The sequence below is a fragment of the Cupressus sempervirens genome, chromosome 2 (assembly GCF_028749045.1).
Source record: "Cupressus sempervirens isolate cs-2001-9-10 chromosome 2, ASM2874904v1, whole genome shotgun sequence".
Classification (NCBI taxonomy): Eukaryota; Viridiplantae; Streptophyta; class Pinopsida; order Cupressales; family Cupressaceae; genus Cupressus; species Cupressus sempervirens.
Genome location: NC_143119.1, coordinates 476,298,146 through 476,314,115, shown reverse-complemented (window position 1 = coordinate 476,314,115; position 15,970 = coordinate 476,298,146). Strand labels below are relative to the sequence as shown.

Below are 15,970 nucleotides of genomic sequence, written 5' to 3'. Positions count from 1 at the left end.
AGTCTGCGTGAATACTTTTGGTCAAAGATTTTGATTAGCAGAAAATATTAAGAATCATACATCATAAACAAAGTTGTATCTACATACTGTTTAATAATCAAATATTCTAGGCACTAGCAATATCAAAGTTTGGCATTTAAAGAAAACATATATGTATATATATAACAAAGATAAGCAGCGTGTAAATAACATGAATGCTGGAAAGATAAATAACATGAATGAGTTTTACACTTTTCATGCAGCTGGGCCCGTGGATGCTCTTGGATGCTTCTGGAAGCTCTGTGGATGCTGGCCGGAAGCCACCTGCAGGCTCCCGGATGCGTCTGGAAGCTGGATACTGGCTTCCAAACGCATCCGGGAGCCTGCAGGTGGCTTCCGGCCAGCATCCACAAGGCTTCTAGAAGCATCCCGCATCCGTCCGCATCCGATGCGGAAGCCTCTGCATTTCCAGACGAATCGGTATCCTAGCATATTATTAATTCAATCATGAAAACTACATTTGCAGTTTAACTCTGATACCATGTTAAATTAACTAGGATCGTTTCTGCAAATGTATTTTCATTGCCATTGTAATTGATGATTTCCAAATGCAGATTTGGATATCATATATGTATAATATGACAGGAGGAGACATGACATGTCTCTTCAAGGGACATGAAGAGACATGTCTCTATAGTTAATCACTATTTAGTTTATAAATAACTATATGCATAACTCATCTTTAACATATATATAATATTAATATATTAACTATATATGTAATATAATATTATATAATTATATCATTATATAATAATATATAATGCATAATATATATATATAATACATATTATATTACATATATCGTGTATATATATATATATATATATATATATATATTATATAAGATATATAATGCATAATATATAATATATATTATACATAAGATACCTAGCTTAAGGACAATTTATCATCAATGAGGTAGCTTTAATAAAATCAATCCAACAGAGGCTACAACAAAGTCATGTCCCGTAGCTTATGTAAATCATAGATATATATACACTCATATATATATTCTATTTAGAATATGAGATAAAAAAACAATATTCATATAAATCATGAATACAAATACTCAATGTAATGAGTATATCACTTTGAATGATGCTATACTTCAACAAGACTTAGCGATGATATCATGGATATGTAGAAAGCAAGCATTAGTAGCATAGAGTTCCACAGAAGTTGAATACATTGCAACAACAATGGCCTCTGGAGAAGCAGTGTGGCTTAGAAAGTTACTTGTGGGATTATTTAGTCAACCCATGAATCCTACTATTATTCATTGTGATAAGTAGAGTTCCATCAAGCTTTCTGTGAATCTAGTCTTTCATGACAGGTCCAAGCATATTGATATTCCTTACCATTATGTAAGAGATATGGTAGACAGGAATACTGTAAAGTTAGAATACATTTGCATTGTAGATTAGACAACAGATATTCTTACCAAACCTCTCTCTCGAGTGAAGATAGATCACTTCAGAAACAGACTTGGTATGGTTGAATTATAATACATTTCTATTCTTTAATTATTAATAGAATAATTTTGAGTTAAAATTACTATTGTCAGACTATTGACTGTTATGGGTTTCACCATTTGTATTCATTATCTAAGAGGTGATGATCTCTGAGATAATGAATACTTTCATAAAAGACAGTTTAAGAGATGATGATCTCTAAGATAATCTACTGAACAATAGAGAACTACTATCAAATTTGGATGAGTTCAAGATCACAGTGTGATGTAGACATTTCTATGCCTATGAGTCACAACTTGGATAAAGGAAGAATTTAATCATTCTCCAGATTTTATCCCGTGTACTGGTAGATCTTAACTAAAGATCATATTGTGATATAGGCTTGCTAGTACCTATGAGTCACAACTTGGTTAAAGGAAGAATTTAATCATTCTCCAGATTTTATCCTATATGTTGCATTCTATGCAATATTGTTATCACTGGTATAAGTGATAAGTCATATCACAAGTATAGTAATATGACATAGTATCATGTGTTCAATAATACCACATGCTTAGAAGATTCAGATAGATATAGAGTATCAATCTATGCTTATTCATCTTAATTGATGATGCTAGATATGTTATCTCTTAGTATGATTATCAAGTTAAGAGGGAGTGTTAATTCTATAACTCTAGTAATCATGACTGCTCTAAACTACAGATCGTACAGATCCTATAATGCGATAATATCCTTAATCGGATTTGCCTCTTTAATAACCTTAGTTGATTAACCTTATCGTCGGCCTCCTCAGGAGCATTTAATAATGTTCTTTTGCATGATTTTTGTTAGTATAATTACTAACTAATTATGTTTTCTAGGAGATGCCGATCATTGAATATAATCTATAGTTTATTCATAAGGGCCGACCTAAAAAGAGACATGTCCTTTGAAAGGACATGCCTCTTGCGTGCAATATAAGTATGAGGTAAGAATGAGGCTACATAACACACAGTACACAATTAAGTTTGGTCCTCTACATTACTGCCTTATGCGATTTATTGCAGGGATAAGAACATTTCCATAATAGTTATTATACTACAAGTAACACTCAAATAAAGGTCTGTATACACAAGACTATCTTCAGCATCAAGTAAGGCATTATATCACTTGGATTTGTATTAGAATTTGTAGAAACTTTATAGAAATTGCCAAAATTGATGGGCTGGTGTTTGAAGTCTAAGAAATTGTTTGTTGGAAAAAGCAATTTAAGGCCTCTAAACAAACACAAGACTGTTGCACTAAAACCCTAATTTGGGTTTTGTAACATTCTACAAAGTATTAAACTGTGAAGAATTTTTTTTATTTCATAAAAAGAAGACAATAAATTTTTGAAAAAATTCTAGATTGGAAGAGGCTATTGAAAATTTTGCCAATTGTTTTGAAACCCCTTCTACTTATTTTGATACCATAAAATTTTTAAAGATTGAATTAATGGAGAACAAAATAATATTGCATGGACAATGAACTCTAAACAGAGTTTACATACACTAATTATAGCATCGTAAAAAATAGACTTAACTGAGAAAACTTGAAAAGAAAGTCTAAATGACCATTAACTAAAACTAGCTAAATATAGCCAGATGCTAAAAAATTCTAAAACATTGTAGTTAGAGCATGTACAATTGCTCCCACCAAATGCCAAATATTGCATGAACCTCAGATGAGAGTATCCTCAGTGACTCCGAATGGACACTCTTGAAACTCAGGACATTGAAGCAGGAACTCAATAAATGAATTTGTGCAGTGATAACAATGAGGCACATTCAACCTTCTCTTTTGCAACCTTTTGTTGATCATTTTGATTCTGCAAAACAAGCTAGTGTCCAAACTTAGCTGCATGGGATGAAGTAATTTATTTGCTTCCACGTGAGGAAAACAAATCCACCTAAGAGCCAATCAGATGAGACTTAGCGAGTCCCTATAAAGATGATGGAATAGTATCGTGTACTAACGCAAAACTCTCTGAAGAATCCACCTTGACCATACAAGGGCTATTAACAATATGACCGGCATAATCTATCATAGTATAACCCTAGAAGAACTTGGTGTAACAAGTGGTTCTTTTTTGCTCTCAACCAAAATACTCACCCTAATTGAGATTACTGCACCTGTATCAGTAATGGATGTAGCAAGATCCTCAACACAACCCGTAAATAATCATCATCAATTGTCACTATAGAAGTCTATACTGTATCTGCAGTTAGTGAAGACTACATCAAACTCAACTCCACAATAAACTCTTGAATTCGCGACCAAGTCTTATGAAGGGCAAATTGCGCTCTCTCCATGGAATCCCTAATCAGCTCAAGCTAACGAGTGAGCTCATCTACCTCTTCCTTTCCCCTCAGTGCATCATAGGAAAGTGCAATCCCACTCGAGAAGATGGTCTTTGTTAGCCAATAATTGTAAATAGTTCCGCTTCATTATTCCAATGGCTTCTCGAAGTGTGTGTAACTTGTTAGGTGGATATTTTGCAACCAACAATTTTGTTAAAATCCAATTGCAAAATAGGTAGACCAACCACAACGTATGAGACAAAGTCTCTCCTATCTTTAAGGGAAGGCTCCTCCCCACCGTTCCTTGGATCAACTCAAGTTAAGCAAGAAGTTGAGAGATTTTGAAAGGGTGTTACCAATATTCTTCCCTCTTAACTTTCAATAAAGAATCCACTTACTTGCGGAGCGAGTTATGGGCAAGATGAAATCTCTAACTACACTTCTGTCTAATAGCTGGAAACACTGATACTGATAAACTCACACCAACTCAACGGCTTATTGAAAGCACACCAGTTTGGCTCTAGGTCCTATTTTAACCTCTTCTATAAGAATAACCTCTACCATTGGGGCACAAAGACTTGTAGAGGTAGGGAATTCTAACTATTTTTCGTGAATGTGAGATGGTTATACAAGTTAGAGTCAAAGTTTCTAGTCTATGTATCATCACAATTGCTCCTAGTCAAAGATTTGGCTCAGATTGCTTCTTAACTCACTATGCTCTATATTTGAACACACAAATATAACATGAATCAAAGACAATAGGCACAAATTATAGTCAAAGCTTCTAATTTGCTCTATCACAATTGATTCTAGTTAAAGTTGCAAATCCAATTGCTTCTTTTATTCACTTCTCTTCCAAATTGGTACTACACAATCAAAGTTGTGCTTGCACAAGTTTGCTAGAGTTTTCTTGCATACAACAAAAGATGATTTTTGCGATGGGGGGGGGGGGGGCACTCCTTATATAGAAAAAAAAAGTGAGAGAAAGGAGGAAAAAGTGGGAGCAACTCAACCACTTTGACTCAGTCAAACTAGGTGAGAAGAATTATTGGATTACATGTTTGAAGGACATGCAATCGGATTACATGTGATTGCATTTCACTTGTTTGAATTACATGCGATTGGATTACATGTAATTCATCTTTTGCATCTACAAAGAAGAAAACTACGCTTCAAGAAATGATGAAGATGTTGAAACTGTTGATTTTGAATGAATTAATCCCGTAGACTATCAACAAAAGTCTTGTATTTCGTAATGATTGTGGGATTCTTGTATTTTGCACCACTGCATTCTCTTTGATGAGTTTCTATTTGTCATTTGAAAACTTGACGTGATCAAGCTTTTTCCCATTCAAGTTGTCGTGAATTCTCCTTTGTAGATTGGCACATTCGAGAGTCTAACACTTTCAAAACCTTCTCGATGGTGTTCAGATGTAAACTAAGAACAACTTTCTATCAACACTTTTAACTCTTTTTTTTTGGAAGCAAAGCGTTTGACGCATTCCCACACAAACTCAGGTTCTTGGACAACCATTGGGAAAATGGAGATTAAATGAATTACTGCTTTGTTTGATTCAAAGCACACCTTCTTGACGGGATGTCTCTATTCTTTGAAGAAGTTTTGACATATCTTGGAAAATGCGCTGTAAAATGAAGATGAAAATATCTTCCATTGAGATTGGATCCATGAAAACTTTGGGATTTGAGTTACAAGGACGAATCCATGAGGGATGAGTGTTTGAAGTATGGATTAGATACTTATGAAACACATATGATGGCTGAAAATCAACCGGAAAGCATATGTGGGCGAAAAGGGCCAAAATCAGACTCTCAAGGGTGGATTGCATGCAGGCAAAGATGAGCTTTTGCGGATATGGCCAAGAATGCAAGTTGGAATGCATATGGATGTGTGCAAATGGCGACTTTGGTGTTTAAAAGTGTGCCCTTTTACCAAAATTGGGCTCTGAAGATGTAATTACATGTAAAGTGATTTTAATGTAAAACATGTGATTGTGTTTGAAGGATGGAATTACATGGAAATGAAAAAGGATGCGATTGCAAATATTGGAAAGTGGAAGTAAAATACATTGACATGTGTTGGTGAAAAGTGAAAGGATACAATATGCACTTGCATGATTAGATGAAATGTGAATGGATGCAATATGCGCTTGTATTCTTGGATAGGAATTTTCAACTTTCTTCCAGAAAGAAGCCAAAACAAGCAAGCAAACAAACAAACAAAACTATGCACAAAGCAAAAACATACCTTTGCTTTTTGATTCAAACATGACAAAATATCAAGTTGTTCTCCTATAAGCAATTTCGAAATTGGAATTTGGGCAAATTCCCAGCATTTGAAAATAGAAGTTTTCATATTATTTAAAGGAAATTTGCAAAATGCATGGCATATCTTTGAACAAGTGTACAATGGGAAGCCAAAATATGCAATAAAATAGTGAAGGCTTGAAAACTTCAACTTACTTGGAGATCAAAGAGCCAAATGTGAAAGATTGATAGGTTTGAATGAACGACTTCCTCCAAATTTGAATTTCCAAACAACTCCTTGACCTTTTCAATGCTTGCAAATGATGGCTTTGTATGAGGCGTTTTTGTATGTAAATGCCAAAATATGGTCTTCAAATGCTCAATATGTCAAATGTTTTTGCAAATAACCAAATATGGGGATGTTTTTGGGCATAAACGTGCCCTCCAAATGCATGCAAATGAATCGATTCTTGCAATGAATGGTAAAAATGTGGTCTTTAATTGCAAGAACGTGGATTGGAAAGCCAAAACACCTCCCTCTAACAAGCATTCATGAGCTGGAAACATCAAAATCTGGACATTTTTACCAAAAATGTGATCTTCCTTAGAAGGAAATGAACCTTTTTTTGGAAGAAATGTGAACGCCAAAAGCATGAATGTGCATACAGATGCAAAAACACCCCTTTCTAGACAGATTTCATAGCTTGGAATGAAGAAATCTGGGCATTTTCGTAAAAAATGTGCCCTTGGATTTCATGAGAATGGGAGTTTTTGTTCTTGGAGGCAAAATTGTGTTCTCCAATAGCAAATGTATGTGTTGAAATGCCAAATCGCGCTCTCTTGGAACCTTTACATGTTTTAAAATGGATGCATTCTTGGGAAAGAAAGGAAATCACATTCTCCATGTGCTATTGCATGTTTTAAAATGCATACATATACCAAACAATGCAAATTGCACTCTCCAGGCTCCGTTACATATTTTAAAAACATGTATCATGTAATGTGCTTTGAGCAATTTTAGCCTTGGAAGGCAAAATCATGGACTCTTAATCTATATACATGTTTTAAAAAGTCAAATCACACTCTCCCAAGGGCATTACATATTTCATATAACATGTAATTAGCCATTTCCATGTAAATCACACTCTTGGATGGGCATGACATGTTTTAGAAACTTAGCTTTTATTTGCATAAGTCCATAAAAGTGTCTTTTTAGTGCAAATCGCACTCTCAAGAGGCAATTACATGTAAAGTGATTTATATATAAATGAGATTTTTCATGCAAAGTGGACTCTTGGAAGTCCATTAAATGTAAGTTGAGTTTGCACAACTTAAAAGACTAATTAAGCACATGTTCAATTGATTTTTGAGGAAATAACACTTAATATGGTCAAAAATAGTATTTACACTATATAGTTTAATACATTATGTGCAAATATTATTCAAAAAACAATATTTAACTTAGATGTTTTGAAATAAAACATAAAGTAACACAAAAATAAATCAAACTATATAGTTAATAAAGTCACTTAAGCGAAAAATTAAAAGCAACTCAACTTAAAAATATTACATAAAGTGCTCTATAGTCACTAGTGATAAAGTAACTTAAAAACATAACATAAAGTGAATTTATGTTATATTTTTAAAAAGTGAATGTCAACATTAAAATATAAGATGATATTTTAAATATCTAAAGTGAATTTATGTTATATTTTTAAAAAGTGAATGTCAACATTAAAATATAAGATGATATTTTAAATATCTAATTGCATCTAGAGAGTCCACCTTTTGGGCACTCAAATGATCATATCTTTTGATTGCCAAGTCTAATTAAAGCCTTGCGATATACCGAATCAAAGGAAAAATCGAAAGCAAGGGCGTGATATACGTTGAAGGCTTCAAAAATCAAGCATAGGCTTAATGAAATGAAAAACAAAAAAGACTTGACGAAAGCTTTTAGTACAAGGATTCAATTTACAAATTGGGGTCGATTGATTGATCAATGTTGGCCAATTAAATAATGAATTATCTCAGAGAAATGCGAAATTAAGTTGAAAAAGTTTTGCATTGTTACCTACATTTTGTGGTGACAAAATGCAGGACAACATAACTTTACTAGGGAAAGGCCACTATTACCATGCTCATCCATCGTAGGAGTACTCGAATTAAAGGTAGCCAACATTTGATGAGCAACATCAAAATGCACCACGACTGTAGCAATCATGTTCTCATTAACCTTAAGTTGTCCAACCTAATGATGAGGACCCTATAATCCATCCCATGCAAGTGTCCTGCCCCAAAATCAGCACTGTGATATGACATTGTGTCTACATCGCTCTCCTCATGATCAAGAGGAGCAAATGTGTTGTCATCCATGCACTCATCAACAATTAAGGGCAGGGTGCGAAGAACCTCAATGGACGACTTATTTGGTAAGGCAGAAACTGCTCCACCCACCTCCACTTCACCTATAGCTGCATCACCATCCAACTCACAATCTTGGGATTCAATACCACAAATCGAATTCTCTGGTCTGAAAAATCAGACTTGTGGTGGCACGAATCCCCCTCACCCCTCACATGACGAGTTGAAAATTCCCAAACCTTGAGTATTTGCCTTAGACAACTCCATGGAACCATTACCCTCATGTGAAGTAGTCATTGTGTCATGCTGATGCAAAGGAACTTCACTGCTGTCATGACAATCAGAAATGCTAACCTCTAAAATTGTTGCCTCTTGAGAGACTCCTTGCAAAGACGATGTGGACAAATCATTACCCAAGTCTGGCCTAATGTTTTCTTGAGTCAAATCCGCATGTCTAACAGACCCATCATATAAATGTTTGTATCCCTCATTGGGTCTTGAGACACTAAAACATTCTTATGTAGGGCTGTATCAGCCATATGTGAAGGTTCTCTATCCATTCCATGTATAAACAATGCATAAGCTATAGTGTGATATTCCTTCCTTGCAAGCTTAGTTTTGTAGCAAAGTTTCGGGTGTATGTCCATTTAGTCTTTGAAAGGGAAATCCTTTTTAACACATTGAGGAAGACTGACATACTCCTCAAGTATGCTAAACACTACTGCTTCTCAGTCTTGTGGGTTTGGACCTTTGCTAGTAGAAAGTGAGGTTGATCCTTGCCAGAAATATAAATGCTCTCACCTTGGCCACATTGGTATTAGAGAGTGAGAGGGCGATGAAAAAGTGAAGGTTATGCATTTCATGGTACATTTTTTAAAAATTCAAACAAATTAAATTACTTTCAGGACATCATAGAATAGTCCTCATTGAAGTTGAAGAATGTTGAATATTGTAACAGTTCTTTGCTTGGCAAGTTGTATTGGGTTCTTATTGGGTTTTTCAGATTCCACTTTATGCACTATATCTATAAGTTTAAGGGTTGGTTGGCTAGAGTTAATCATGGGAGAAGAAAATGGTTGATTGGAAAGTGAAGGGTTGCACTTGAAAAGCTTAAAAACTATGGCCTTAATATAGGGGAGAGGGGTGTTGGTGATTGAATTGTTTGAACATTGTTACTATTTGAGGCTTGTGAAGCTATCAATGGAGGTCTGGATGCATGGCATAAAGAATCTCTGTATATGTTGTAATCTCCTTGTGAATGGGGTGGCATGATTGTAATCTGAAACCTTTCTGTATATTTGTAATGCCCCCAACTAGGACTTTACTTGATTTACCCTAAAATGCCCGAGGGTTTGGATTCCTCTTGGAAATGGCAACTTACATTGTCTTTGTAGTGTTCCCTACTCGATCATATATATTAATTACTGGTTCATACTACATTTGACAGTAAACATACTTAAGTCCCATCCTTCTCTCCTAAACATGTCAACTCTAAGGACAGGGATTGCATGTCATAGGGCACTCAAATCCAATCTTCAAGTAGGTTCCTCAAAGTTTTCAGAACACATTCATACTCATCTTGGGACTACTCCCTTAAAGCTTCAGAAATACATGCGCTTGTCCCATCTCAAAATTCACCTACCTTGTGAGGAATCACTCAAGCTGTTTCCTACAATCAACCTATCCTTGAAAGGGGCTATGGTGAGTGATTAAGGGATAAGCTATGTATATATTAGTATCTCATATATATAAGACCATATAAGGGTTCTTTATCCCCAATATAATTCAGAAATAATATTCAGTAAATCAGTATCTAACTCAAAGATGCTTGCCAGAAATATAATAACGATTCATCTCCTTTGATGAATACAAACTACAAATAATAACTCTCACCATTAATTCTTAATGAGTACCAAATATATTTTTTAATCTCTCATGCCCTTACTTGCTAACCGAATATCTGCCTTATGTAGACTTAAAGGTAATACAAGGAGTCTCTGCCTCACGAGAGGTGTCTTCTCGTAATCGCTGATGATAACATTGATTATCTTATTGGTTTGGTGTCCTTAGACAATTGCTGTTAATATAATTCTCTGTCTGTTATTGATTAAACATAATTGTTGTTTAGTTGATATCGTGTCTTTTCATAACTTATGCAAATTGATTTCTCATCCCCAATCATACCCTTCCCCAAAGGCTGACACTTCAAAATCTTTACCATATCTTTTAGAGGATGACTACTAAGCAAACATTTTATATGGAACCCTCCAATATATCTTCTGATAGATTTGTATTTGCTGACTTATTAGAGCCAATATTCTTTATTAAACAGGGGTTACTCATCCCATTAGATGGATGATTAGTATTATAATGTACACTCCAGGTTAGTGAACCATTACTAATTGTTAATCATAGTCACTGCCTTTTTAATGTGCAAGAGGGATGATTATTAATATGAATACTGACGTATGATTACTCTCATTCTTAATTGTTCGATGGTTAATTATCATTGTTGGATGTATGTAACCGTCCCTAATAATGGAATCACACTCAGTAATTAAAGACTTGATGCTTACCATCTTCGATGATTAATATTCTTGATGATGCTGAGATTCATTGATAAGTTTGTTTCGACTATTTCTCTTGTATTTGCCTCTAACAAATATGGTCTTCTCAAGCGTTTCTGTGCAATACATTGAGAATTGATTACGTCTCACCTCTTTGATTTGGCTGAGCATATCTCTATCTCTGCTGAAGGAGTTTATCACTGAGATCCTCAATGCGCTGCTGTATTTTTAATCATTACTTATTGATGTTTTATGGTTATTAGACTCAGTATTACAAATCTGATTTTTACATTCATATTTGTCTCTATATGAGACTTCCCAAATTTGAATGGTTTTGAGAAACTAACTTTAGGATTGGATGGTAATATGAAATATTAATAGAAGTAATATTTTTTTCTCCAAACATTTTGGTCTATCTTGCCTTGTGTACTTTGTACATCTGTTAACTATCTGTTGATTTGACCTGTTGCCAGTACAGGATCACTGTTACTGATAATATTTTTGGAGAGTTCTATTATTGCAAATATTTTGGCAATGATTGTATTTGCAATGTCTTAACTCCTAATTATAATATGTCATGTAATAAAATATGAGCATTCCCACCTTGTAAACATGCCATGATTACCAAAATTTGGCTATATTGTTTTTAAGTCCTTGACAAAAAGTTATAATGTTGGTAGGAATACTTTCCGTATTCTCTCTTGAAGCTACCAATTACATCTTTAATCTCACTTGTTTCATTTTTTCTACTTCAGTTAAGTCAAGAGCATTGTATTGATTAAAAAATTAAGTAGCAATTAGGCTCTGTAAGGTTTCTGAGGGAATCCAATGCAAAAGATACAGATGTGAAAGATCCAGTGATTGCTATCAGAAGTGTATCGCTCTCTTATACTAGTCGATTTGTGATCATAAAATTATCTTCATATGTTGAAGACAGAAAAAGAGATCTCACATCTAAGTATAATGAATGTAGATTTCTTACTATAATGACGTCTATACATCATCACAACAGACTAATACATGTCAGGGCATATTTATGTAGATTGCCAATATGTTTTTTGCAAAAGATCTTCCATCTGTTTGTCAAAAACCTTGTATACGAGTAAGAACCCAGTTCACTCATTTTTCAAGGTGAAATAGTCTTTGTTCTGCTCTATTGAAACTTATGCAATATGTATAAATAGATTTTTACGAAATTGATAACAGAAATGACTATTTGATAGTCTTGAGTCCAGACTATTGGAAAAATAAAGAAAGTAATTACCGATTTGTGAGTTTGCATAGGGATTTTAGAACTTTATTTCATGAATAGAATTTTGTAACCATCAAATTCCTACAACAGGCATACCACTAGAATGGGTCTGGTCACTGTCACTGAATTTCTCTGGCAGACCTTGGAAGGATAGCTGAGTGCTGTGATTTAAATATATGGGCTGCTTGTACGCTGAGATTGATGGAAAGCACCATGATCACTGTGAGAAGACCCTTAAATTGCTTTTAAACTATCAACTGCATACATACTTGTAACCAGTCTTTGTGAGGCTTGTAATTCCGAGTCTGAACTGATTCCTTACGAATTCTTCTGGGTTTTCATCCAAAAGAAACCTTCTACAGGGTTTGTGTACTGTAAAAGGCAAGGCTGGAGAATATCTTGTGGAGAAAACAATTTCATAAGATGCATAATCAATTCTTATGCTCATTGTCCCACTTATATAGACTCTCCAGCAAAAAGCTGTGTACACCTCAAAAATCCCGGAGTTCACGCAACTTGCCTTGAGCATTAAGTTTTATCATTAATTATTAAAATCCCATTCATAAGTGGTTATCGAGAAATAATCTTTTGCAACTCAAAGTTGACCCCCCACATTGACTGAAAGATAATAACTTAAAACAATTCATCCTCCTTTTATTGATTCATTGCCTAAGCCTTTAAGGAATTATTATAAAATGAGGGCTTAGCAATTTATTTATATAATAATAAAGATGCTTAGAAAAGAGGGGATATTCAACAAGGGTCTTTGGAGGAAGTTCTTTGTGATTCAAGTCATTGTACTAATACGACGTTCTACCAGAGTTCATTATTTTGTTTAATTAAAGATTTGCAGTTATCACTTATGAATCTGTCACATGATTGGTAAATATGTTATTGAAATTGCAGGTAGTATGTACTAACATATTGTGGCCATCCCCTATTATAATTGTGGGCTTAGAGTGTCAACAAGTGAATTTAAATTATTGTCTACTAAATTAAATAGGTACACATATATTTTGATATGAATTTTAATGTTACTCCCTGGTTATAATATATGCATCTGTTTCATATTCATCTTGAAGGTTAGAGAGGGCAAAGTGAAGGCCCTAACACCAAAAGAGGTTGGCTATACAGTACAACTTTCAGACAAAGTTCTTCTTGATGTTCGCCCATCAATGGAGCGACGAAAGGTTTGACTTCGTCCACACATGAATAAAAAGCAAATGCTTGATTTTTTAAGCAGTTGAAAATAAAGTGCTTGTTTGGTATTTAATTATTGGCTACTTCCTCTTTTTATTCTTTTATCATGCAAAATTGATGTTCTACTACTTTTGGGTGCCATTTCAATTGAACCTGGTGCTAAACTTTTTATGGGCTTAAAAGACACACAGGTTAGAAAGGAAGCATGACAATGTATTGTAAAGTAATGACCATTTGGTAAATTTGAAATTTCTTTTTGTTCTAGTTCAATATTTGTGTCACGTTAATTCATTTCTTCATTAATTGACTTTTGTGCAGTAAAATTCCGATTCTTCTTTTTGAGACATCCGCAAAAGAGAGCGCTGTGTAAAGTAGAACCTTTTTTGAATTAGAAAAGGAAGTTCCCTTGTAAAAATAAAGACAAAAAACTCTAGAAGATTAGTTTATGCTTAAACTCACATCTTTCACATTTACAAAGTTTTCTTTTGAGGGGGTTTAACATGTATGAGAAAAATAAACTAATCTGCCACATCTATTTTTGTTTCTCAGGTATGAGCACAAGACTTAACATCAGTTCAGACTTAGCAAGCTGTTTTTGGATTTGGACTTGGGCTTGTCAGTTCGGGTTCGGGTTTGAAAAAATAGTTTGCTGGTACAGAATTTTATTGAAATGGGGCTTGGGTTCGTTAGTACAAAAACACACACACACACACAAATATATATATTGTTGGCTAAATTTTTTGTAAGTCATTAAAGACTACAATTTAAAAAATTGTGACTTTAGGCAACGATATAGTGAGATAAATCTCCCCTCTCAGCAGTAGGCGAGACTCCATTCTTACCACAAGTGGCTTCAATAGAGACTTAACTGAATTTGACAAATGGGTAGTTCTCTAAATCAACTCCTCTTTTTTCAGGAATGATGTATGGGAAAAATAACTACTTGAAACATAACAAAAAATATCTACTGCTATGGTAATACTGGTGGTTTAGTGATTGACTTAAGAACAATTCCTAAGACAATAGTTATGATTATATTTGGTAGATTAGTAATAAGAGCCTAAAGTCTCTCATGATTAATCCGCTTTTATGAAAAATCAAAATAAGTAGCAAAGTGCAAAGTCTCCTGCTAACTATCCTATATTGAAATAAGATACTTAAAATTCCAGCTCAAAGTCTTTAACTCAAAGTATTTATAGCCACTATGTAACTACAACAATCTCTTTTCTTGAAGCACAAAGTCTTCAAGGAACCAAATTGAGTGCCTAAATGATTCACACAGACAAACTATGAACTGAATTAAAGATAGATTGATCAATGCAACATAAGAATACACCAATCAATTTCAAGCTTCACAACACAAAGTTTCGGAACACTTGCTTCTTTTATTCAATTCAGAAATTTGGCATCAAGAAACATAAAGTTTTCAAGTCACATAAAACTTCAGCGTGGTCTCCTAGCACGAACAAAAGATGATCACTTGCAATGAACTCTCTCCTTTATATAGGATAAGAAGACAGAGAAAGGTGGAGAGAAAAGGGGAAATCCTCAACCACCTTGACTTATTGTATAACTACCTATGACTTATTCAAAGTTGCATGCCTAATGCACTTGCAACTTGATTGCATGTAGCGGGTATACAGGTACATGTTTTCCTGTATTTACAGAATGCTCTGCTTCTACATGCAAGCTACTACAACTCTATCCATTCCTAAAAAACATGGAAAACAAGTGCCCAAGACACTTAGAAGGAATCTTCATAGAGTATCAACTAGTTTTCCAAATTTCTGCAGAGACTCTCGTACAACTGCACCATCTGGTTCATCGGTATTGTGTGCAATAATGGTCACTGTCTGAAGTGTGCTGGCACCTTCTGAAATAACATTGCTACATTCCCTTTGCTTACCCTACAAAGCACTCAATGAATATTTGCAGCTTGCTAGTATATCTATCATGCTGAAATTTAAGTCATTCATCTGCTATAGATGAATAACTTCCGTGAATTGAGTTAGGATATCTTCTTCGTTAATCAATTCACCATTTTCAGCACAAAAATTTATCAGCTTTTGAAAACCTTTACTGATCATGCTCTCTTGTGCTTTGCCATGTTCCATCACCACTTTGATTTAAGCCACTAGTTCTTGCATGATTTGTTCATTGTTAGCCATAAGATGCAAATAGTCATAATATGTCTTCACATAAAGGATGACCTTGTTAAACTTCTCCATTTGTGTATTATGTTTTAGTTCATTGTTGTAACTTGCAATAGCACTTGTTTTAATATTTGTGTGTTTCAAGTTACCTTCTCAATGAATATGTATATGATATTAAGAGACTTGTCTCCCGTAGAGATACGTCTCTTTAATATTTTAACTCACATTAGTTTTTCAAAATAATATTTTCTCCTGGAATTATCATGTTTATAATATGTGATAATATATATATATATAAAATTCAACTTATATATCTAATACACATTCACATACATAT

General features: G+C 34.2%; 1 protein-coding gene across 2 annotated transcripts in view; it reads left to right on the top strand.

The window, feature by feature from the left end:
- Positions 1-15,970, top strand: part of LOC149573102 (Rhodanese/Cell cycle control phosphatase superfamily protein) — a 155,148-nt gene that overhangs the window by 25,699 nt on the left and 113,479 nt on the right. For both annotated transcript variants that reach the window (XM_089814280.1, XM_089814279.1), the window contains exon 3: positions 13,363-13,470. In XM_089814280.1, the coding sequence (XP_089670406.1) occupies positions 13,363-13,470 (108 nt within the window). The remainder of the gene's footprint in view (positions 1-13,362; positions 13,471-15,970) is intronic.